Source organism: Cylas formicarius, unplaced genomic scaffold (assembly GCF_029955315.1).
Source record: "Cylas formicarius isolate icCylForm1 unplaced genomic scaffold, icCylForm1.1 PGA_scaffold_10__41_contigs__length_53128322, whole genome shotgun sequence".
Taxonomy (NCBI): Eukaryota; Metazoa; Arthropoda; class Insecta; order Coleoptera; family Brentidae; genus Cylas; species Cylas formicarius.
In genome coordinates, this window is record NW_026844214.1 from 2,299,590 (window position 1) to 2,326,014 (window position 26,425).

Consider the following 26,425-nt stretch of genomic DNA (forward strand, 5'->3'; position numbering starts at 1 on the left):
TGCGTTATGCTGAATGAGATGCCTATTGTTACACAAAATTATGTATCAAAAAGTTGTACACTATTATCACAACAAACTCCGCTCGAAATATGTGGATCGATCCTGACCCGTAGACCAACGGTTGATACAAAGCAACATCTTCCTTATTGGTCATCCAACCTATAACCGTTTCTCCTTCATTTTTCTCCCGCAACCAAGTCAGCAAGTGCTGAAAGTATTCGAGCATTGGTTCGGCCGACAATTTCGACACTTTTCCGTTCGATAGCATTTTGATGACGTCTTTCCAGTGGCGCGCTCTCCCCACCCGGAATATGTTGCTGCGATAGAATGGTAGAATAGTGTTACGTTATATACAGGACACTTAAAATCTTAGCCGCCATTAAGGCAACCAGCTCATATAAAGGGTGTGTCGAAGTAATATATCTCATTTTTCATTTGCTTAAAAAAAAGGATAAATACAAAATTTATAGAAACAATCTAAAATTATTTTCAAATATAAATAAATCTGTGGGAGATAAAACTTATATATTTTTTAAACGGAACACTCGGTATATTACTGCATAAAATTCTTTTTTATATTCCATCACTATTTAATATTTTTGATGCTCTTTCAATTTTATTAAGCATTCCTTATACCTAAACTTTTTTTTTGAGGTATACACATTTTTAGGAACAAAACTCCGAAAATTTGTCAAATTACGAGAAAATATTGCAATAAGACAAGAAAAATAACAACAAATGTTTCCTTTCTTCCCATTAACTTTTCTCAAAGCCCAGAATTATTAAACCATAAATAATGTTTTCAGATGGCGTCTTGCAAATGTAGGATGGCCACACAAATGTAGTTGGCCATGCAAATAAATAATTATTTGAAACCTGTCAATTTGGATTTCCGCAACTAATTGGTTGTGAGTTGCTTAACTTGCAACACAACCATTAATTTTTCAATGGAATAAAGACTGTGGTGAAGAGGAAAAATTAATGTAAAGTATTATAGAAAACAGAAAACTTATATGTAAGAATTACGTCAACAATATTTTGCGAAAAAATACGATGGATCCCTATTATGCACAACTTCATCAACAACACATGACTATCAGATTAGATCAACATTTTGTGAAGAACGAATTTTTGAGCAAGATGATTTTTTTCGAATATGTGTTATTTACGGATGAATCGAAATTCCATAAAAACGATTTTGCTAATAGCTATAATTTTCAGTAAGAAAAAATGGTCTTTAAATGTTTGGGGTTGTAGGGCCTAATTTTTTTGAATATATAGGGAATGGGCAAGTTTACCTAAATTAGAGCAGAAGTTGCAGAATAAGTTAAGAACTATTCCAAATGAGGCAGATAATGTGGTTCCTGCATACCATGTCCGTCAAGTTAAGAACTACTTAAATAATTTATTTGCTCAACCGTGGATAGAAAGAGGTGATCCGATTAGATGGCCACCTAATTCTCCTGACCTAACAAAGATCGATCAATCGACTAAATATCGTGTTAGACAGTTCATTTTGTTTTGCATTTTTGTTCTTAGTTTTTAAGTGCTTTTTCTGGAACTGTGAGCAATATAAATTTAATCGTTTAAATCGTTTCACAAAATTTTATTTTTTAAAAATATAAGGCATGAAACACATTTTTGACAATAAAAATTGGCATAAATCCGAAAACACTCTGTATACACCACAACAACCCTACATTGGGAGATTGAGTATAAAACAGTGTATCTATTAATGCCATAATATACAGGGTGTACCATCTAAGAAAATTCAAGCTCGATTTTCGACACATTTCAAAATATTTTAAAATTGTTTCTTTTAATAACATTTTGTAAATTAAGTTTAAAACTAGGTACTACTAAAGGACCAATGCTCCTGGGAGACAAACTTCAATTATTATGGTATCTGTCAGCAAAACCACGAGCCTTCAAGAACATGCTTCCAAATTTCTTACCAAAAGTAGTTTTTTTTTTTAAAGAACACGGATACTCCAGAAAATGTGTTTTATTACTAGACAATGCAGCTACTCGCCCAAGTGCGGAGTTATAGGGTGCATACCCTTTCTATTTAAGGTAAGAATTTTGGTAGCTAAGGGAAAAAACCATATAGCTACTAGACATATAGAGGCTCTGCCTATGCTAATAGTATAGAAACTTGCGAAGCAACTATGTAACAAAATTTTGAGAAGGTCTGGTCAATGTGCGCGTGCGCGAGATTTGAAATTTCGTTTTTAACCAATGGCAACTCTAATTACATTTTCTGACGCTCTAACCATAAGGCCATGCGGCTTCCAACATGGCCGCTGCCAGGCCGTCAATGTTTGGATGCAGTAATTTCTCAAAATATGTCGAAATCCCATTAAATTTTCAGGCAAAAATGGAATTAAGGTGTAGAAGTGTTGTTAAAAAAATTAGCGACAAGTGCAGAGTTAATATTATGCTGAATTAGAGTACACGGATGGGCTTCCTTTGTATAATTTTGGTTCTTTATGTTGAACGTATTAGTGCAGAACACAGTTATTGTCACATACATGTATTGTTTTTGAAATAACTTTTTTTTGGCCTACGTGACTAGAGAAAAAACACGCGGTGGAATGGCGGACCAAATATAGAATGAATTTTGTTAGTTTTCTTATAAATTCCAATATTTAATACATCCTTCTTAAAATAAAACGCTTCAGTGTGTGTTATTAAACCCACATAATTCAAGACTTTAAGAGCTATAGACACGATACAGGTAAGTTTTCCTAAATTTGTACCCGTAAATCGACGAAAACATTGTGTTTTTATAAACTTATTGGTTTAACTTCTATTGAAAATGTAAATAAAGTCGAATTCACGAAATATGACTACAGAAACCACTTTTAAATTAACTTGTACATAAGACAACACCTACCCGTATATAGGCACATTGTTTTCCTTAGAGTTTTGACCACAAACACGAAAAACGTACGGAGAAAATCATAAACACCAAAAATGTAAACAACAATGGCACAGACTATTAGTAGTATCTCGCAATAGCAGTTCCTACTTCGGCGTTGCCAATTATATTCGGATTTCAGAAACTGATTTTGCGTTCATATGAAAATTAGTAAATTTTTTCAGAAAAATTACCTAAATGTGACAACTCAGTTAGTTTTTGCGTGACGCATGTGCAAAAGCTCCACACCTTCTCTACGAAAATATCATAGCCACCTGCAGCGCATCACTTATTACCGTAGTGGGGCCACTATATTATCTTATAGCTGTATGGAAAAAACCATAAACCCAACCATAACCTAAATTCAATAGATTTGTCCAATCATTCCTGAGATATACACTACTTTTGAGTGACCCTGTATAGAACAATGTATTCGAGAGACTTAGAATACGACGCCTCTAGCGGAAATTTTAAAAAGTTCCAAGACAAAGTTCCAAGTTCCAAGAGTATAAGATAGAGGGGAAGGTTTCCATTAGTGGCAATGTTAAAAGTGTACACGAGTTGCAACGCCGTCTAGTGATTGTGTCCAGTCATGAGACCGGAAAACGCGCGAGACGCACGGTTCAATTCAGTTTAAAGTGTGAAAAGTAAAATGTGAAAAAAATATGTCGGAATAGTTTTCATTTTTTTTTATTAAAATATAAATAAGGTTCTGTTATCCGTTACAAGCTACTGTAGTAGTTTCAGTGTGACACATTACTTTAAACTGTCATGACAGTACTTTAGTACTCGGACACAAATAATAGATGGCATTCGTAACAGTATACGCGACCTTCCCCTCTATCTTATACTCTTTGGTTCTTGGTGTCTTCTTCTTTTTAGCCCTTCGCCCAGAAGATCTTGGAAGGTTAATGTTTGAATCATCTTGCGTTTCATAAACTTTTGCTAGTCATTTTGCTAGTACCCACCGTTCGAGAAAGAAACTATACCTCAGGATCCTTCCGGCTTCCCTCGACCTATAAATGTCGCACTTGTACAGTGGTCCTGTAAAACCTGACGCTTCGCACAGCGCTTTGTGGATCTGAAACTCGAGCAGCAACGCGATATAGTAATTGATGTAAGGTATATCCGCCGGTACGTGTCGTTTAGAGGCTGCGTCAAAGTGGCTTTCCGTTCGAGGTACCGGTGGCGCGACCCCCTGGAACCTCAGCCTGATATTCCACCAGTCTGAGTTCATTCTGTTAACGCCGGTCTCGTAGATCTGATATCTCCACTGAAAATTCGGAAAAAGACGGTAAATTCCGCTTCGGGTCGCCCAACTGTGGGCAGATTTAGCATCCACATTCTCGATGGTTTAGTTTCACTCAAATAATGCTAAAAATGTCAAATGAATAGATACCCGGAACGTTATTCTAACTGAATTGAAATTTTAAAGACCATTTAAAAAGAAACCGCTTTATTGATTTAGTTGCTGCCGTATTACGTTCGAGTGTTAATACCATTATTAAAAAATTCCTGTCGAAATCCTATTACAATTTCAGGCAGGATTTAAGGTGTAGAAAAGAAGTGCAGACTTGCGGCGTCAGTATAATTCCGTAATTAATTTGGCGTTTTTGTTCTTTAAGCCTTGTAGATACGATGCAATTTCTACATGTATTTTTTTCGTGTAAGCTATTTTTTACGCCTTTTTTGCTTGTAAATCGGCGCAAAGCGTTAATTTTCATAAACTGATAGGTTTATCATCTATTGAAATAACTTTGAGGTATCGCACAAGAAACATCTAAGTAGAAAAAATGTTCAAGAAGCACATGCTATAGACTGTAGTTCACAATGGGTATTTCTTATGCTTATTCTAGTGTTTTCTTATATTTCCTGCAATTCTTGTACACTAAAACATATTACCCAAACATTCTTCGTAGCTATTTAAGTGTACCTAAAATAGTATATTATGCAACAAGTGTGGTAAACGGCATTTGATTCACGAGTTTATTTGACACGAGCGGAGCGAGTTTTTAATAAACGAGTGAGTTAAAAGATTTACCGAACGTGTTGCATACTATACTTTTTCTACGACCGTTAGTTTTTGGTTACATTTTCGCAAAACAACACCAATACATTCGATGACATGACCGCCAGAATTGACAAACGTCAAAATTCACATTTGTTCTGATACCGTAAAAGAACAAAAGTATTGAAAGCACAAATTATACAAGTTTGTGTGTACGGTATGGAGATATTGATAAAAAAATGAAAATAACAATGGCACAGGCTATGAAAAATTACGGCAATGTAGCAACTCAGACAGTTGGGGGGTGACGCATGAGCAAAAGATCCACACCTCTACGAAAATATCATAGCCATCTGCGGCGCATCAATTTTTACCGTAGTAGGGTCACTATATTGTCTTATAGCTATATGATTGTGACACTAAACGTCCATCAAATTAATTTTGCGAGTTCATTTTCGTGTGTCACATTAAAATACACCGACATTCACTTTGTTTGTGGTTTCTGTTCAGCTGTTTCTGACGTCACCGGTACGTTTTGGTGTTGACAGTTGTCAGCCTAACATTTTTTCGTGTTTTTTTTTTAGTTGAAAATGATTTATTGCATCGTGCCAGGTTGTAAAACTAAAATCAGTTCTGCTTCGTGAAAAACCATTTATTCAATTGCTTATGCAAGAAAAACATCGTCAAAAATGATTAAAAGCCATTAGAAGCTAACCTGGAAACATTTCATTAAAAAGCCACGAAGACCTTTGCGAAGACCCACTTTAACGTAACTATTTTATATCTCCACGTACCTCGTGACGTCACAACCAATGGGGTAGCGTTTTTGTATGTCGGACGCGCTATCTAGTATTAATTACGAACTAAATATATTTTCGGTTTTAGGAAAAATATTCTGGAATGTAACTTATTGTATTTTAAAAGATAATTAAGTGTTCGTGTAAATTTATAAATATGTGCGAGGGGCCTATTGTTAGGTTGATTTGATTTGATTAATTTGAAAGATTTGCCCACACTGTGTCGCCACTATACCCACCTGGTCGATTAGATAAGCGAACGGCGCGTAGGTCACTTTTTTTAGAGCCATTAACATTAGGAAGTTTATGTTTCTTTCGAAGACGTCGGTGCTTTCGTTGGAAAGGCCCACGCGATGCAAATGGACCGGGTTAAATACGGATAGGACGATAGCGTTGGCTATGCCCTCGTGAAAACCTACACAGGGAAAAATTTAAGCGTTAAATTAGCATTACTTTGCCACACTTATTATGTTTACAGCGATGTCCGCCATGTTCAATGTATTCGCTATCCTTAATGGTTGAAACCAAATGCATTATAACTATACTACGCTGCCAGTTCCTGTAATACAGGAACTTATGAAGCGACCATAAAAAAAATTTTGAAGTAAATTCAACATGCGCATGCGCGAGATATAAAATGTCGTTTCTAACCAATGACCTTGCGGCATTCCACAGTCAACATGGCCGATGACAGATCTTAAATAAGTATTTTATCAGAATGTGTCTATATCTCGTTAAATGTTCTGGGAAAGCGAGTTAAGTGTGTGGAAATTGCTGTTTAGAGAGAAAATGGAGCAAAGTGCACATTGATGGGTGAAAAAAAAGCAGGTACAACAAGATCTTATAATTATATAGGCACAAATAAATAAAGGTGTTTATTTGCGCAAAACCAATATAGGCAGACAGAACGGACTAGTTTGTGTTGAAGGTTTAGGCACGCTTTAAGAAGGACGTTTTAAGATGTGTGAACAATATCATCTCATGACGAAGGATGTAACACCTGTAAATCTTATATTTAAATTATGTACATAAAAAACTGATACCGCTTGAAAATTGCACATATTTTAACAAAACAAAGTTTGTTTGGAAGTCCAATATGGGATCTAAAGGCGAGTTTATGCAACCATATGATATCTTGCAAAAAAAACTTGCGTGCAGACACATCGGCCTACTCTCAATTTTTGACTTCAGTATTTTTTTTTCTAGAAACTATTCACTTCTGACCCAAAAATATTTGGAATGCTTTAGTATGAGTTTAAATTTGTCAAGAGTACTGATCTTTTATATTCGTAGCTACGGTTAAGCAATAGTTATAGTGATAGTAACACTGGACAAAAACAACTGCAATTGGTCCAAAACTTACTCATCTAAATTGGACATTGGACCAATGGGTCAGTTCTATTCTCAGGTGACACCAGAATATGCCTTTTTAGTAGTGAGCGACAGAAAAAAGTGTACGGAAGACCAGGAGAGCGATTTGTAGAAAGCTGCAATGAAGAGCGGAGCCCTTAAGGAGGTGGTTCCTGTAATTTCTATAGACGCACGAACCGATCCTGTTTTCATCCGTAGGGACGGCCGTGGTCAAGAGGCACAGGGTTTAACAGGTGCTAGGTACATCGAGGATATTTTATCAGATCACGTGATACCATATGTCGACTACATTGCTACAATGCTAGGCTGCAAGGATCGTGCAAGATTACGTTACAGAAGTCGGTTTTCCAGTTATGGAGTGGCCAGCATGCAGTCCCGACCTCAATCCGATCGAACATTTATTTATTATTATGCCATTATTATTATTATCATTGATTATATTTATGCCAAATCGACGATGTTGTTAAATAAAATCTTATTTGCTAATTGCAAATAATCCTATTTGTTTTTGCTAATAAAAAAAGTTAATTTGACTCGCTAAACCTAACCTAAAAGGTAAAAATAAATTTTAATCAATTTAAACTCGTATTGAAGCATATTAAATTGTCATTCAAACAGATTTTTTTTTTATCTGATCAATAGTTTCTAAAAAAAAAATGAAATTGAAGTCAAAAGTTCATAATGGCCCGATTTATATGCACGCAAGTTTATTATGCTTGTATATTATATATATATAGTCGGTACGATTTGCGATGGCATAGTCGTACATAAAACCAATAGAGAAGGTGCCTTAATATTTTACCTACTTCCACTACTTGGTATTAATGTGGATAAACGATCCTTTTGTGGTGGTAGCAGTTCCAATTTTGGCACTGATGAAGATGTTTAATCACAAATACAAACTTAATATGGTTTACTTGTATATTTACTGCAAATTATGTCTTATACGGTGTGATATTTTATTTGGTTTTGTCTTAATTAATTAATTTTTATTGCGTGGAGTTTTCGTTTATTTAATATTGTCATAATTTTTTCATGTAGGTTTATCTACTTAAATATTCGCATATCATTAAGGAACACTTTGACCTTTTATAACATAGAAAATACATGAATCCATATGATTCTCTCACCCTTAAGCTGAATTAATATAAATGTATTCGTTAGTGACGGCTGTCTTTAACTAGCGAAATTGTGCTATGCGGTCATACCGTGTTTTATATAGTGCATTTTCTATATAGCCCCATAAAAAAATCTAATCCTCTGAGGAAACTTATTATTTAGAAATTCCTAGCGTTATGACTTGGGGCACCATCTTGCTGTAGGTAAGCAGCATTACATTAGGTCAATAGAATATTTTCCAGCACTTCTTAAATAACTTCCTCAGGCAGTAAGTTCTGTCAGGCCTCCTTCAAAAATCCTATAAACTATATGTATGGCCAAAATAAAACATGACACCCCAACTCCCAATCGTTCTTGTTGTGTCCTTCCACACATTAAATGTAGTTTTTTTTTGCATTTCGCTATAGTTGGATTGTATGAAGGATACGCTAATTCATGCACTTGAACCAGTAAATGGCATTCAAAATTGTATTGAAAAAAAAGACATTTGCCGACCAGACAGATATACAAAGAAAATATACTAAATTTTAGAATAATATTTACAAATCTTCGGGATATGGGGTATGAACATTGTCCCGGATGACTGATTCCCATATTGGTGAAAGGTAAAGACTTGAGAAGCAGTTAAGATTGTGTGGGTGATTATAAATCTCTATAGATTTTAGATAGAATTTTAGTTTTATCGAATAAAATTGTATGTCCGGTTTCGCGATTGTGTTCGGCAACAGCTGATGAGTTTATTTGTCTTAGTCTTAAGGCTCTTTCGTGTTCTTTAAGCCTAGTTGATATTTTTCGTCGGACATGTGGTCAGTGATGTCAGTTGTGATAAAGAGCAGTGTTTTAATTCTGGGTTCAGTGACTCGGGTTAAGGTTACGGCTCTGTAAACAAGAAAGTTTTTGGGTCGGATGGTGATGTGACAATGCATTAAGGTATCGATTTTCGATTGATAAGAATATCTAAGAATGAAACATTATTATTAGTTTCTAATTCAAATGTAAAACGTATGTTTACAGGGACACGAAAAATTAGGAGGGATTCTTGACTATGAGGTCAAATAACAAAACTATCCTCTTAGTAGCGTATCCATAATTTTGGTTTTCGATGGAAGGTGCAAAAGGCTTTCCTGACGTTTGTTCAAAAATTAGACCGTTATAAGAAAAATCTGTTCGAGACAATTAAGATGAGAAGGTCTGGTTCCTGCTTAAGTGAAAGGAATTAAGCACGAAAGTATCAGTTTTCCCTGTAAAGGGTTGTAATACAGAAGCTACATACCCTTTTTTATCAATATCTTCTTTTTCTTAATATTTTCAGGTTGTAATGGTATTATATAGTATTTTATTTAGGCCAAAATTTAGGAATGGATTTACCAGCTTAGATTTTGAATTGTCCGTTGATTAAGATGGAATAATAGTTTAAGTAATGGAAGTTTTGTTTGGTATTCAGTGAAGTTCTCGTATAGACTTTTTTGAGTATTAATAAAACTGAACGTGTAAAACTCAGGAATAAAAAAAAGTAAAGAAAACTATACCTGGATTAGCACCGTCTCGATAAATAAATGGCTGCTCGGCGTAGTACATGTAATACTCGATGTGCGCCATCTCGTGGTGAATCGTGATCAAATTCTCCATGTTTACTTCCGTGCACTGCTTGATCCTGAAATCGACCTTATTGCAGAAGTCCCACGCGCTCGCCGTGCACTGCACTTTTCGTCCATTCGGCCTTTCTATCATCGAGAATCGCCAAAACTCGGGAGGCATCGGCTTCAACCCCAAAGAGGAATAAAATTCCTCGGCTGTTTGGAACATCCTACGGCAGATTCGTGAAATGTTTTTTTTCATTCCATGCGTGAGAAACTTTACACAGTACCACTTAAAAAATTGTACTGTTTACTACTTTTTGGCCACCCTGTATACATTTTAAAATTTTTATAATTAAAATACCTGATTTTTAAATTAATTTGTTCCATATTTTAGCCGTATTTTCAAAATCTTCTGTCGTTTACGTTTGGACTATTTAGTGTTATTTTTGTTTTTTTTAGAACTTTTGTTAATGGAGGCACACACTCAAAGTTTCTTTAAACACTATCCACTACCATTTTGCACCCATTGCTCTTAACTTGTTTCCATATAGCTGCATCTCGTTAGTAGTCATAAAAAAAGCTAAACATTTAATAAAACTAACCTCATATTTTATAAAAAAAAACAAAAAATTTTAATATCAGTATTGTTGGAATTGTGTTGCTAAAGTATTTCATTATTGTAGTGTTTAGTTTTTATATTCATGTAAGTTTTAGATCTCTCTAATAAAATTAGATCTATACCTACCAGACTGGTGGAGTATATCCATATATATATATATATATATATATATATATATATATATATATATATATATATATATATATATATATATATATATATATATATATATATATATATTTTGACGTATTCACAATGACATTTTAACAAAGAGTTTATAAACCGATGGTTACTTCTGTGGAGCTCATAATTTTTTAGCGCCATCTGTGGTGTAATAGCAGGTCTAAAAAGGTGCATTTTTTAATCTATATTTTATATATTTTATTTATTTTATTTATGTAAAATTTATTTCTATATTATAATATTTATTTATATAATTTTTAAATTTTGGAACAGACTTTTCTAGAGAAATGTCAAAAGCGTCCTTTTGCATAGGCATTTCACAGATTAGAAACTACTTTTGTTTTTGCGAAAAATATAAGAAATATAAGAAATAATTTTATAAAAATGGGCGAGTGACCTTGAACGGGCGAGCGGCCAATGGCCGAACGGCCAGACACGCAAAAGAAGAAGGCCCATGGGCGAGTGGCCTATGGGCAAGTGGCCTATGAGCGAGTGGCCTATGGGCGGCAAAAGATGGCCGGGCGGCCCGTGGGCGGAGGGCCCGCGGCCGAGAGGCCAAAAAGTGAGGTTATGGGGTCCCTGGAAGTCCCTTTATCCATCTACTCCTATTGGCTATTATTATTTTACACTATTTACAAATCTTCTGACGTTTCGCCAATCATCCTGTCGGCTTCTTCTGAAACTTATATATATAGCTTATATATTGTTTGATTGATTGATTGCGTTTTCAAGAATGTTAGTTTTAGCGAGTTCTTTTTCTACTGCCAAACTGAGAATCTGTAGAAATCTATAAGGAACCAAACAATCTTAACCACGACTCAGGTCGTTACCTGTCATCGGACACAATGTTCGTGGCCCTCCTTTAGCTCCGCCCCCTTATATAAGCAGGTATCCCCTCAAACAACATATAAGCACAGTATGATTGGCGAAAGTTCGACTCAACAACAACCGACGCAGTTTGTAAAAGCCCACAAAAGAACCACGATAATCATTTGCCTTAAGTCAATGATACTTTCTGTATGATATGCGATAATTTAAAATACAAAAATTGCTTGTTATAGCCTAGCCCAGAAATTTTTATCAGAAATTTTCTGTTAGTATGTTTTCTTCCTTTAATAAATGAATAAAAAAAAACGACGAAATTTCTTCATTTCCTACGTCTTCGAAGTAATCTGTTCTTTCCCATTGCGCCCCAGTACTGTTTTTTCTTCTTTTTTAAAACAAACCGCCACCACCACAACATAACCTCATTTTTCAACCTCATAATCGGCCAAAATTCGCCAGTTAACTTAACTACTGATTTTAGGAGTAAAATTCTTTTGGTGGATAAAAACCTAGCTGCTTAACTACTGGTTAAAAGATTACTACAAAAGATACTAATTGCAAATAAAATCGAACGGTTGTTTTTAACGCGACAAAAGAAGTAGCATTTTGTTGAACGAAATACACGAAATGCCTTGAATATTTAGCCTACGGTTTTATCTTTATTTTTAGGTTAGGTAAACTTTCGCGCATAAAACCGAGAGTTATGGTTGTTTTCTATTCTATGGTACCTCAGTGGCGTGAATCCTTGGCGCAGCATTTCGGCGGTAACGTCGAAGTTACTGAACTGGGGATAGGGTACCACGACGTCGAAAATGTTCACCCATTCTTGCCCCCAAACGTTGCCCAGAATATGGGCGGGCAGAGGCCCGTCTTTTCTCACCACGTCGGGTCCGTATTTTTGGTACAGTTTCGTCCTCACGTAAGTGAACAGCTCCTTGTAGAGGGGTTGGATTTTTTGAAACGTTTCCGCCAATTCGTTTTCGAAATCTGGATCGTCGTATACGAATCTACTCTCTTCTCCGGCATCGGTGAAACCTAATTTGGAAAAAATCAACGTATGGGATGTTTTTCTATTAACGGGTCCACCAAAATACAATTATTGTCTAAGGTTGGTGCACGCTCGACAACCATTTGGTGATAAAATGGTTCCAACTCAAGGGGTACAGGGTTATTCATTATATTATGTCACCCACCTACAGCGTTAATTTTGAAAGAAAAAAAAGTGTGAATACAAAAGTTTTTGCGCTATTATCTTTTGCAAATGTCAAAATGACATCATTTTTTTTTTAAATGGAATGTCCAATATATAGCCTAAATCGTAGATCTTTTTTCCTGATTTCAAAAACATATAACTTATTGACATTTCATTTAACCATTTTCGAGATATTTCATTTTAAAAATTCATTCAATCTCTGGACAATAGCCATATTGTTTAAAAATGGTCAAGTCTGCCTTGATAGCAACCATATTATCTATGTTTGCAATTGCTTTTACTTTTGAAAACTAATCAAAACTAAAGATCTGCAGCGTAAGTTAAATAACTTAAGATATTTCAAGAAAAACGCCAAATAATAAAATTATATTATTTAAACAACAAAAATATCAATAATTAATGCTAAAGGTCTTCCACATAACCTCCATTATTTTCTATATATCGGACAATATTTCCTCACCAAATCATCAAATTTATAAAAATAAAAAAGGCAAATTGTTATTGGATGAAATCGAAATATTTTGAGATGTCATTAAACTCATAGGACAGAGGACGTTCTAATTACTATTAACCACCAAAGTGGCACAAAAAAAAAGCTAGAAATGACTGTTAACCTTTATTATGGGCCTTACAAACATGGAGAAGGCGCAAGTGTATAAAACAATTGTATCCAATGCTGTCGAAATTATGGGGAACTACTTACAAGGTCGCACACAAAAAGTGGTTCTAAATGGACAGCAATCAGACTGCCGTGCTATAATATCTGGGGTGCCTCAAGGCTCCATTCTGCTGCCGATTTTATACTGTATATATACGTCCGCGTGTCCTAGTTTTATAAATGATATACAAGTTTATTACTCATTTTCGGAAGATAAAATTTTTGAAAGCTGTCAAATCATAAGTAATGATCTAGAAATCATTAACAGAGTGTCCCTAGAACATTCATTTCATCTAAAACCAAAAAAATCTATAACAAGTTCTTTGGTAGGCCCGTGGACGTTGATTGATTATCGCAACTAGTTGAAATAAAAATATCGAATCCTCTGAAAACGGAGGCAAGAGACCGTGCTTATGCTCGACAGTAAGCTAAGATTTAATGGTCACGTTACACAATGTATTAAAAAATCCATTGCTCACTTAAAATGCTTATATGATTCTAAAAATACTTTAAATCAATCATTAAAAAAGGTCCCATAGTTTTATCTTCTTTTAATCATTGTGATGTCGTCTATGACCCATGTCTGGCAGCGGCTGTCTCAGAACGGATTCAAAAAATCCAGAAATACTGTCTAAGATTCATTTTTGGGATTAAACGCGGCAGGCCTGTTAGTCATAAACTGAAGGAAGTCCGATGGCTTAATATCTTTATCACAAAATTATAAGATTGAAGTCTCCACGCTATCTTTTTAAAAAAATCAGCTTTCGCACGGACGTTCACAATTTAAATTTAAGATTTAAAGGCCTGCTACCCCTTCACGTCACACCTCTGGAATTTTTGAAAGATCCTTTACATATGACATGGCTGAAACATATAATGCATTGGATCAGTCTCTTAAATTGCTAAACAATACCTTTTCCACCTGCGTGAAGTATTATTATCATTAAATATTTAAGTAATGTCTACTGTAAACTATTTCCAAAGTCCCTCTATTTGCACAGATTGTACTAGGTATTTATTTATTTATTTTTTCTTTATGTATATTTTTCCTGCCTAGCGCTGCTACCTTCTTCTTAGGATAGGTTTAAAAATGGAAGCACAAAATATCTTATTTTGTTCATCCGAACCGTGCCCTTTTCATTGTATATCAATACGTGAATAAAATTATTATTATTATTATTATTAATAGTTGTTATATAATGATCGCCCATGATAATTATATAACAATACTTACCATTTTATAAAAACGTTACGTAACATTTCTTTTTCTGATTCTAAACAACATTTCTGTGTTCTTTGACAGTACTATAAAATTATTCTATAAGTATTTTTTCAAATATTACGGCTCTGATTATGAAATATTCTTTACTGACATTATACATACATATTTACAAAAATGTAAAAATCTCAAATTGAAAGTTCAAAATATTTATTTTAAATGTTTATAACGAAGACGATACAAATTATCAACGAAATCCTACTAAAATAAATATACCGTTTGACTTGCAAACATTTTTAATGCACGTGCACCAACTTATTGTAATTGTATATTGTAATTAAAAAGTGTGTGTGTAATAAGTGTAAAAATTGGAAAATTTTTATAGCGTCTGTGGCGTCAGTAGAAAGAATACGTAACTTCTGCATCCTCCACCCCCCAGGAATGACCTTGAGATATCAAAAAGAAAAAAAAGAATTCCGATTTAGTTATTTCACTCGTCTACACTCACTAACTAACTAACTTAAATATATGCTTAGACATATCAATCTAGATCTGCATTGAGAACCAAGCAAGAATAAAAGCCATGAAATCCACCAAAGTAACATCCAAGTTCGTTTTGGATTGTCATAAGGCATTAAAGGATATAGTAAATTAGGAGTTATGTTACGTTTTCCTAGGTTGCAGGACCTGGAGGGACCAGGACCATCGCAACATCAACCATCAAACAATAGACAGAAAAAAAACATCAATGGTGAAGAGACACACCAGGACAAAATCAATAAGAACTAAAAGTTCAGATTTTCACGAAATTCGTGAAAATACGAACTTTTAGTTCTTATTTATTTTGACAAATGTGTTTTCATCAAGTAAAAGCCTCCTCAGTTCAACACCAGGGCAAAAACAGGCCAAGGAATTCCTCATACTTCTAAACAACTAGACCACATCGAAGCTGTGAGGCCTAATCAGAAAGACGACCCCGATAAATCTATGAAGAAAATCACAATTTCGGTAGCAGTGATGGTCAGCCTAAATCCCAACACTGCCATTATGATACTTGAATCCTGAAGTTAGACCCCATCTACAATATGCCGTTCAGAAATCGTTAATCATAATAATATGCTTATTCTGTGGACAACGACAAATTTAAATTAAAAATAATGCATCACATTTTGTATATCCACAAAATAAAAAATGAAAAATGAAAAAGTTGTACGGGATGCTAATTCAGGAGATGTGTCTAGAAAAAAGAAAAACATTTTCATCTGATTTTGATTGAGAAAATCGACAATGTAGAAGGGGGAGAATAAAAGTTCTACTTTTTGTACGTTGATGTATTACGTACCGTTGAGTCGGGCTGCTTGGTTGGCCAGCTCGACGTATCTCATAAATTTGTTCTTCAACGGCGGTCCCGTTTTGTCGTGCCACTCGCGCCAGATATGGACGAGTTCCTGATTATCCCTGGAAGCCGCCATTATGCGATTCACGTCACCCAATTCCAAGTCGCAATAAATCGCCGCCCCAAACTCTTCGCTCGACCTGTAGGGGCAGACGCGGACGTGGCCGTAAATGTCTTTCATTTCCGCAATTAAATGATAGAGCTGAAAACATCATCAAATTTTAATTTTATGCAAAAAAGTCCATGTTGTGTACGCGTTAATAATTTAAAAATTTGTTTTTTTATCCTAATTTTAACATTATTGTAGATTTGCCATCTTCTTCTTCTTCAAGCGCCGTGGTCCCCTCCACAATATAACACACGTAACACTGACGAAGATTTTTGAGGCAAGACGTTGTTCGGTGACCAGGACCACATCTTCACTATATTTTTCTTGGCATGATTATATGAAGCAATTCATATTTTTCATTTCTCATTACGTAAGCGAAATACTCCGCCTTTCTTGTTTTAATGGTATTTAGTATGGTCTGTTCATAGATATAAGAAAGTGATCAATTGCTTTTGAATGGGATTATCCAAGGATGGTCGTTAACATACAATGCAACAAGATTATTACCTAAAGTTTCGGAATTTAAATTCAGGTAAAATTGTGGTCCGTAATAGAAAATAATATTCTTTGGTTTGGTATACTACTTAGTTTTTAGTTTATTAGTAATCATTCTTATTTCGTGTGTAATACAGCGTGTGTTGAATCGTGTGCGAATTATGCAAAATATGTGCGAGTCTAGTGTATCTTAGGAGATGTTTCCGCCCAAATGTAGAAAACACTATTCTAATGAGACTAAGGAAGTTATAAACAATGTTTATTTGACTCTCATTGAACGTGGTGCCAGCAAGCAAGCAACTTTAGAAGAAACGGCCACATTGACGCAAATCCTAACATCAATTGTATGGAAAATTGTGAATAATCCCATTTCAGCGAGAAAAAAAAGAAGCGATGCTGACATTTTCTCGAGTGTAGATGAAAGTGATCAAGATATAATACGGCGTAAAATTTACCTGTTATACGAGGAACAAAGCGTGCCTACATTAAATATCTTAATTAGGATGAAACCGGTGTTAAATGTTGCAGAACTACCTTATGGAAGTGTATTCAACACATGGGTTTTAGATTTTAAAAAATTGACAAAAGGCAAGTTTTAATGGAATCTTTTAGAATTCGGAAATGGCGACTGGAATATCTAGAACAAATTAGGATTTACAGAGAACAACAAAGGCTAATTATTTACTTGGATGAAACCGGGTCTACACTTATGATACCCCAGAAAAGGGTTGGGTTGACTCAACTGATAAGTGTAAAACAAACGCGCCATCAAAAAGAGGTACAAGAATAACTATTTTGCATGCTGGCTCTAAAGATGGTTGGATTCCAAATGGATTTTCTCTGTCTGCGAAAAATATTAAAGATTCTTCTCTGGATTACCACGAAGACACCACAGCTGATTTATTTGAAAGTTGGTTTAAAAACAAACTAGTTGCAAACATTCCTCCTAATAGCGTCATTGTTATGGACAATGCAAGTTATCGCAGTAGACAGTTGACTAAAACCCCTTCCTCATGTGAGCAACAATCCAAAACTACATGTATATAACGACATTTATTTTCAAGAAGATTATATCAAAAAGCAATTAATTGAGTTTCTACAAAATTTGAACCTACAAAAGAAATACGTTTGTGATAATTATGCAAAAAATCTAGGGCATACAGTTTTAAGGCTTCCACCTTACCACTGTATATTTAATCCCATTGAACATGTTTGGCACCAACTGAAATCTGCCATTCGTCGTAACAATGTTTTCCACGTGTTAACTCCAATGTCCTCAAACTTATAGAAATCGAAGTTTTTAACATCCCTCCACAAAGTTGGGCAAATAATATAGAACAAATAATAATTAGAACAGGCGATGATAGCGATAGTGATACTGATATATTATGTAAATAATTTTAAGTAATTTAAGTAGGTAATAAAAATAATTTGTAATTTTATTTAAGATTTAAAAATAAATACATACATAAATAAATAAATTTTGTTTAGTATATTTCCTAACAAAACCCCAAATAAATTCTAAGCAAAGTACGGACCTGGTCGTCCATATTTCATTCTTACAGCTTGCCCGGGTCTTTCCTTAATTCGTATCAGTTAGTCACTTTCTTATATCTATGAACAGACTTTAACTCCTAGGTATTTTACGGGTGCTACCTGATGTTGGATTGTCCATCCCTTACATGCAGGTGTGTTCTTATTGGTTCCTTTGAGAATACTCATACTTCGATTTTGCATTTAGATGCAAGCCGAATATTTCGCTATATTGACCACCGAGTTCTTGCTATGTTGGCAGTATCATCAGCGTTTGCTTACATTAACTATTGCAGTTTGATTCCAATAAAATTCTGATATATGTAACAATAATGAGAAATGATGTAAATAATGATGATTAGGTCCAAGCCATTGGTTTCGTTCTCTCCAATTATTTTAATTATTTCGATACTAACTTTATCGGGACCCATGAATTTTACTTTTTTTTTGAACTGGTATTGCGTGAATTATTTATTCTCTGGTCATCATTGGAGCCTTTTCATTTTTCTAAGGGATTAATTTTTATTTTTTGTTGCCTAATAAAATATTCACCAACGTTATCGTGTGTCCTTAGTCTTATTCTGTATAAACAATGCATACATATATTTAAATAATCTTTGGATCTTCATAAGCGCATCGGCAACATTATGGTCAACTAAAAAATGGTAAATCAAAGTGGCATAACCACCTTACACTAACTGAACTTTTATGGCAACAGCATATTATTTGTGATAGACAAATGTTTAAAAGGAAATATTTCAAAAAGTAAAAATATTGCCTTAATTTTTAATGGTAAATATGAAAAGGCATCGGTAGTTTCCATTAAAAAAATTTTTTGGCAGTTTTATTTCCTTTTTCGCGTACCCTGTATTAATATGTATCAAAATTTCTTATGAATTCTGTTATTCGAGTCCTTTGCCTACCACAAAACTTGCTCAAGTGAAACAATAAATCCTTCCGAATGAAGAAATATAGATATTTTATGTCTTGCAAAACGCCATTTTTCGTATTAAAAAATAAAAATGTCAAAAACGGTTAGACTTAACCTAGACTAGACAAAATGTGTCTAGAATTTTGAATAGAATTCAAAAATGAAGTAATATACTAGATGTTTCATTTAAAATAAAGCACAAAATTAAAATAGATTGAAAGTTTGTAATATGTCAATTAACTTCTGTATTTAACTTTTGGCTCTATGCTACAATTGCCATTCAACAAGAGAAGAGGAACTAAAATTTGAATCTATAGCAAAGAAGTTAAAATCCATTTTCCGAAAAACACATTAGGTAACAGTCTGAGGAGGAATTTAAGTGAGTCAGCTGTTCTGTTTACATTTAATTATAGTGACTTGGTTTTTGTCCGAATGTAAGGCGAGTAGAACACGAATACAAGGAAGTTCGAACATATTTCACATAGTCGTGCAGATATGTTTAATAAAAAACTAACCAAAACTGTTTCATAAAAGTGACTGGGGTAGGTCATTAGTTACGGTTGCGGTTGTTAATGGAGTTTTTTTGTTAAATGTTATTATTATTTGTCCATTCAATTTATTATTATTATAAAACTAACGATATTCACCTCATTAAACTTTTCGTCGGGCAATGAAGCCCTGCCATTGGCCAGTAACATCCTCATCTGTCTGCGTACCACCGGATCCGGCATTGTCGACCAATCGAATTCTGCCGCTTTCCTCCACGTGACTTTGTCAAACTTTGCTTTCAAAGTTTGCTCGTCGATCATCCTGCGCTTGTTCGCATCGGTCATGTTTATTGAATAGAGCCATCTAGCGGAGTTTACGCGAAAACACAAGTCGGACCCTTCGGCATCGTACTCCCTCAGGAACTGAAGGGCTTCGCCAACGCTCGGGTTCTCACCCTGCGGAGGGAAATTATTACGTAATAAAGTCTCAAGACTTTTAAATAAATTGAGTTTTGTGAAAGAGTATTTTAAAACAAGCACTGCACGTGTGTTGCGTACTGTGCGTTCAATTTGTCTTGATAATGTTTTAATTGGTTGTAACAAAATGTAGCGTTAGTAGCCAAGTTTTTTTCCAAGTGACGTATAAAACAAAACACTATCAATTTTTTGAAATATAACCTACATCATATCTTTAAATGGAACACTCTGTATATTATAAATGTGTTTAATAGAATATCTTATTCCGTTTTATATGTTTATGTTTGACATATCAGTAGACAAAGTTGATGGTTGAATTATGGTCCAACTCATTATTGTTAAAATTGTTTTTTGCGAATTTAGCATCCCTGAAAGGAGTGATATGCTTCAAGTATACTTTCTGAATAATAAAATAATAGAACTGCAACCACAGCTCGTCGTCAGTATGTTAGACTTTATCGAGAGCGTCGAGCTCCTTCCAACAGATATTTCCAAGGCTGGCAGAGAAATTTGCAGAAAACGGTGACGTATTAAATTCTAAAAAAGTATGCCGGAATCATAATGTTTTAAATGAAGAAAATAAGGCAAACATATTAGGATTCTATGAATCATATCCAGTTTCCTCTATTACTAGAGTATATGAAGAGACAGATATTTCTCGGGGATCAATTCAATCAGTTTTAAAAGAATATAAATATAATGCACACAGTTTTGTCTGAATTTTTTAAATAGACATAATGAGAATAACAATTTTTTGAAAAACATTTTATGGACTGAATAACTTCATCACAACCTTCCAATAGCAATGAAACCGAAAGCAGTTGTTGCGACTGTTGTCCTTCCTTATATTCAAAACATCACTGACCACATATCAAAAGTTCTAAAGAAATATAACGTCAAAATCACTTGTCCCAAAATCTCTCAACACCTTGGATCTGTCAAGGACAAAGTTCCATTTGAGATGCCAGGAGTTTTCAGCATTCCATGCATATATATAAAACTATCATTTGCCTACGGCGTATATACTGCCTGGAACACAGCCAAAGAATGGGTTAAAATCATTCTTTGCTATGCATCTGCATGCTTGAAGAGCTATGTATTAAAACTCTTCTTACAAATTGGAAGGAAGATGGGATTTCGTAAGGATCTAGGAATTAGAGGTGAATTGAAGAAGTGAATTGTGATGTTCTCATCATGATTTTCAAAAATGTTTTGATAGAGTACGGACACACAATACTGTTTTAACTTCTAAAAAGGTCTGGCTTAGATCCCAGAAATATCCCGATTATTCCAAATCTGTATTAGCATCAAAAGGCAGTAGTAAAAATTGAACCATATCTCAGCGATGGTTTGTCTATTTGATGGGTAGAGTGAAAAACTTTACTTTGGTCACATCATATCCTGAGAATATGGCACACTATACCTCATAATGGAGGGAAAAATAAAAAGCAAGAGAGGCCCTAGAAGAAGAAGATGGAAAGCCATCGATCGGACTGTTACGTGTAGCTGTTGATAGAACAATCATTGCCAATGTGAGCCTAATACCCAACGGCATTATAAGAAAAAGAAGAAAGTTTCCGACCACACCCTGAAGAGGGCACTAGTTACTAAAAGTTACTAAATGCTAGTGGTGCACATCTTTATAGTTACTAACCTAAGTTTCAGAAATTTTTGTTGGGAAAGTGATGGCGACTGTTTTTTGAGATAGCCATGGAGCCATATTAACCTTAATTACCTTAAAAAAAATCATTACAGGAACATATTACACATCATTACTTGACAAGCTGTTTAACCGTCTCATACCTCAGGCATGGCGAAAATACATGAATAACGGTCTGAACCGCTTGATCATCCGGTTTACTCACCAGATCTAGTCCAAAGCGAGAAAAAAATGTCTTTTATCATGTCGGAAACTTTTCCAGTAATCCTTGTATTTGCAAATTATCTTTCCCCCTCAAAAAATAAAGCGAAAACCGGAAATTTCAGTATTTTACTCCGTACGATCGACGGTTTCATTCTAGCGAGATGGAAATTTAAATTAGCCTACAAAATCATTAAGGCTTGGCAAGTTTCCTTTTTACTTTTAAACAAAACACGAATTATCTCGGCGTGTAGCAGGAACTTTATGAACGATTAGCGTCGGCGATGACGAAAACCGGCAGGAAATCACACATGAGGGATTTCGCTGCATTTACTGAAGCAATCCTTTAACTTTTTATCGATCCTGCGTTTTGTTTTATAGACAAGATGGTGTTAGTTATAAACCGTTAAATAACATTTAGAATTTTTTTAGATACGGGGTGTATCATTTTATAGTAGCAGAACAGCGGAGAGTATCCGTATTTGTTATATTAATGGCGGCTTTGGTTTGTTTAAAATAAATTCTGGTTAATGTTAATTTTTAATTTCATTATTTCAAATAAGGTTATGGTCTGTTCATAGATATAAGAAAGTGACCAATTGCTTTTGAATGGGATTATCCAAGGGTGGTCATTAACATACAACGCAACAAGATTAGTACCTAAAATTTCGGAATTTAATAAATAAAATTGTGGTCCGTAATAGAAAATAATATTCTTTGGTTTGGTATACTACTTAGTTTAAGTTTATTAGTTTTCATTCTTATTTAGTGTGTAATATAGCGTGTGTTGAATAGTGTGCGAATTATGCAAAATATGTGCGAGTCTAGTGTATTTCAGGAGATGTTTCCGCTCAAATGTAAAAAACACTATTCTATTGAGACTAAGGAAGTTATAAACAATGTGTATTTGACTCTCATTGAACGTGGTGCCAGCAAGCAAGCATCTTTAGAAGAAACGGCGACATTGAGCAAAATTCCAACATCAACTGTATGGAAAATTGTGAACAAGCGATGCTGACATTTTCTCGAGTGTAGATGAAAGTGATCAAGATATAATACGGCGTAAAATTTACCATTTATACGAGAAACAAAGCGTGCCTACATTAGATATCTTAATTAGGAGGCTTGAAAAACATTCCGCCTAATAGCGTAATTGTAATGGACAATGCAGGTTATCACAGTAGACAGAAGAAGAAAAATATTAAAGATTCTTCTCTGGATTACCATGAAGACACCACCGCTGATTTATTTGAAAGTTTTTTTTTTAAAAACAAACTAGTTCCAAAAATTCCTCCTAATAGTGTAATTGGCACTAACTGAAATCTGCCATTCGTCGTAACAATGTTTTTCCCCGTTTTAACTCCAACGTCCTCAAACTTATAGAAACCGAAGTTTTTAACATCCATCCACAAAGTTGGGCAAATTCTGTTAAACATATAGAAAAAGCAGAACAATCATATATCCATATTGTAAATAATATAGAACCAATAATAATTAGAACAGGCGATGATAGCGATAGTGGTATGTGATATAGTGATAAGTAGGTAATAAAAATAATTTGCAATTTTATTTTAGATTTAAACATAAATAAATAAATATTGTTTAGTATCTTTCCTAACAAAACCCCGAATAATTAAATTCTAAGCAAAGTAAGGACCTGTTCGGCCATATTTCATTCTTACAGCTTGCCCAGGTCTTTCCTTTCGTATCAGTTAGTCGCTTTCTTATATCTATGAACAGACTTTTCCTATTATCACTTTCTTAAAAATCGTCTACTTTTGAAAGAAGTTTTGTCTTGTATATTTTCAATTAAATTATTTGCAGTTAAAAATGTCTTTCGTTTGAACATTTAAGTCTCTTCGTGAGAATCCACTTTTGCTTATAAACGACGGAAATTTCAACTTCTCCGGAGCAAGGTAGGTATTTTAAAGAATTAAAAACATTAATTTTTGAAAAATTTTAAAATGTTTGTGTCTATCTTATTTACAATCAGCTTCAGGAACGAATTTGTGAGGTCAAAATTTATTAAAAAATGGTGGCCAACTGGTAAATAAGAACTTCAACTTTCCCGGACCTACATAATTTGGGGGGGTGGAGGGATAAACTAATTTTTAAAAAAATCGTTAATATAAAAACAGCTCCCATTTGATAGTCAATTTTGAAACATGTGTAACGTGAGACTGTGGTAATCTTAGTGGTAATTAGATATAGCAAAACTTTCGGGGTGTGATTTTTTGAGAAACATATACAGGGTATCGCAAAATTTAAGGTCTGACTCTACTGGATAAATTAAATTAAAATTCCTATAGTGGTTTAAAAAGAAAAAGAAGAAGAAGAAGAAATTCATCAAACACTTTTGTAAAATTTTTTTCTAACAATTTTAAAAGCTTATTATAATTATATTAAAGACCAACAAAACCTTAAAATATACCTTCTTGTTATACCAGAATGGAATTAACCGTTTAAAGCTCATGTTTGAATTATCCAAACCATGTTTTTAGTATTAATTAGTGACTGGTAATTAATAACGATTTTCCTTCCGTCACCAAATTGTCAAAATTTACTGTTTAATTTGTTTCAAAAAAACTGATGTGTTTCCAGAGCATGCTTTGATAATTATTAAACATGACCAAAAATTAATTGCCACTGGTTCCTTGCGTGGATATATGTAAAAGGGTGAGGGTGGTACTAACCAACACGTGACGAGCTGGCGAATTGCTCAAGGCAGAGGCCCAGAAACATAAGAAGAAGAAGAGTACGTTTGCAAAAAAGTTTAAAGAAAAAAGATTATAGTTGCGTTAGTAAAATAGTACATTAGTAATAAGGTTTACAGAAAATTTATTAGTGTCCTCCCGGGACAGACAATAATCGATATTTTCGGCAACTGGGTTTTTCTCTATTTTTTGTGTTTTTCCTTTTCATTTAGTGCTTTTTGTATCTCTTAAATGTTGTTTTATACCCAAACTGTGAGTGGCTTTTAAAAAGCGGATTTTGCTGCTCGATTGGCATGTTTTGTATCTCGTAAATGCCGCGAACACGAAAATAAGAACCTAATAGACAAGTTCTTGTAAATTTTGCCTTATAAGCCAAAAAAAAACAACAAATATTACAATTTTCATTGAGAAATATGAAGGCGCCCTCTAGCTCGAAAAAAGGCGCGTAAGCTTTGACAGATCAACAGTGGCGGATTATCCGTGGACATTTCGTGTATGTGTGGGTGTGTGTGTGTAGGTGTCTCTTTTTTTATACGAACTTACCTGAATCAAACGAGCTTCGTTGAAATTTTTCCCGTAAAAAAACACAACCGCGATACCGAAACGAACGAAATTTCGCCATTCCTTAGTCATTTTCCTCAGTTTTTATAGCGTCGACGCGTTATACATCTTCAGTTCTAACAGCAGAATCACGGACGAGCAATTTTAAGGAGTGTGCGTTTGGAGACACACTGGCGTGACAAATGATTCTCTTCAGTTAGCTGAGACACGCCGACCGTAACACCGTCACGCAATTTGAAACCTTTTGGCGCGTGTTCTGTATGCCCGCCCTATATATTTTTTTCCGAGCGACTCTTTCCACCCAAACTAACAATAACGGCGTCGTCTAACGTTACTTTATAGACAGGGGCGCCATTGACATACGTCCGCAATTTTGAGACGGTTAAGCTCGTTGCATTGTTTTCTTTTTGCTTCCTTCGCCGCGCCTACATCCAGAAGGTTTCAAATTTTACGCGTCTTAAGTGATTTTAATTATTTTTTCTACTCCCGCCTGTAAAATACCCAATTACACACCGATCTGTTGTGCGGGAAGCGTCACTTTACCACGTCAGTTTCGTTTCCCACAGATCTGAGCCACTTCGAACATTTCCGGGATTTTACAGTGACAGCGGTCCCTGAATACTAACGCTACCAATAGCTGTCTAATACCCTGCGGAGTGGGGGATTGTGTTTTAGGTTTTTGGAAGCTACCTCAAAGACCGCCGTCAACAGGTGAAGATCGGGAAGACTATAAGCGAGATCTCTCTCTAAAGTCATGGTGCAAGCCTTCTTTGTAAGGTCCTGGATCTGGTCTATAAATCTAACTGGTGATCTGCCTCTCGTTCCTCATTTTCCCTTGGATCACAATTTTCTCCATACCACTCTTCCGTATCACGTGACCAAAGTATTTTAGTACACGCTTTTGGATTGTTGGAAGCAGTCTTTCATGATCACTGCGTATGCAAATGTTTGTCCTGCGCGCTGTCCAAGGGATCCGTAACATCTTGAGGTAGCATTTTATTTCAAACGTTTCTATTCTTCTGCTGCATGCTGCATTTAATGTCGAAGATTCCGACCAATAAGTTGATAAGTTTCATCTTGGTCATTTCTTGAATGTTGTGGTCTATCCAGATTTTAGCCAGTCTACCCAAAGCTCCTATTGCCATCCCAATCCTTCTCTTGATTTTTGGCTCGGAACTAAACTCGAGATCTCGATAACGGTGCATCCTACAGCATTGCCGTTGGTACAGATGGAATCAGCGTCGAAAAAAAAAACTTTTTTATTTTTGGTCTGACTGTTCTCCGTTCTCTGTCTCAGGATTTTTCGACCATAACTTCCGAACGGTTTGAGCTAGACGCTTCAAATTTT

At 34.8% G+C, this 26,425-nt stretch overlaps 1 protein-coding gene across 1 annotated transcript; it reads right to left on the bottom strand.

Moving 5' to 3' along the window:
• LOC132701768 (angiotensin-converting enzyme-like) lies at positions 1-25,298 on the bottom strand. The gene is made up of 8 exons (XM_060669946.1): positions 25,060-25,298; positions 19,624-19,920; positions 15,855-16,110; positions 12,151-12,457; positions 9,745-10,022; positions 5,965-6,140; positions 3,910-4,193; positions 1-317 (listed from the first exon to the last, which is right to left on the bottom strand). Exons 1-8 carry the CDS (start codon positions 25,147-25,149, stop codon positions 29-31), a joined length of 1,977 nt encoding a protein of 658 aa, XP_060525929.1. The 5' UTR covers positions 25,150-25,298; the 3' UTR covers positions 1-28.
• Positions 25,299-26,425: the final 1,127 nt, after the last annotated feature.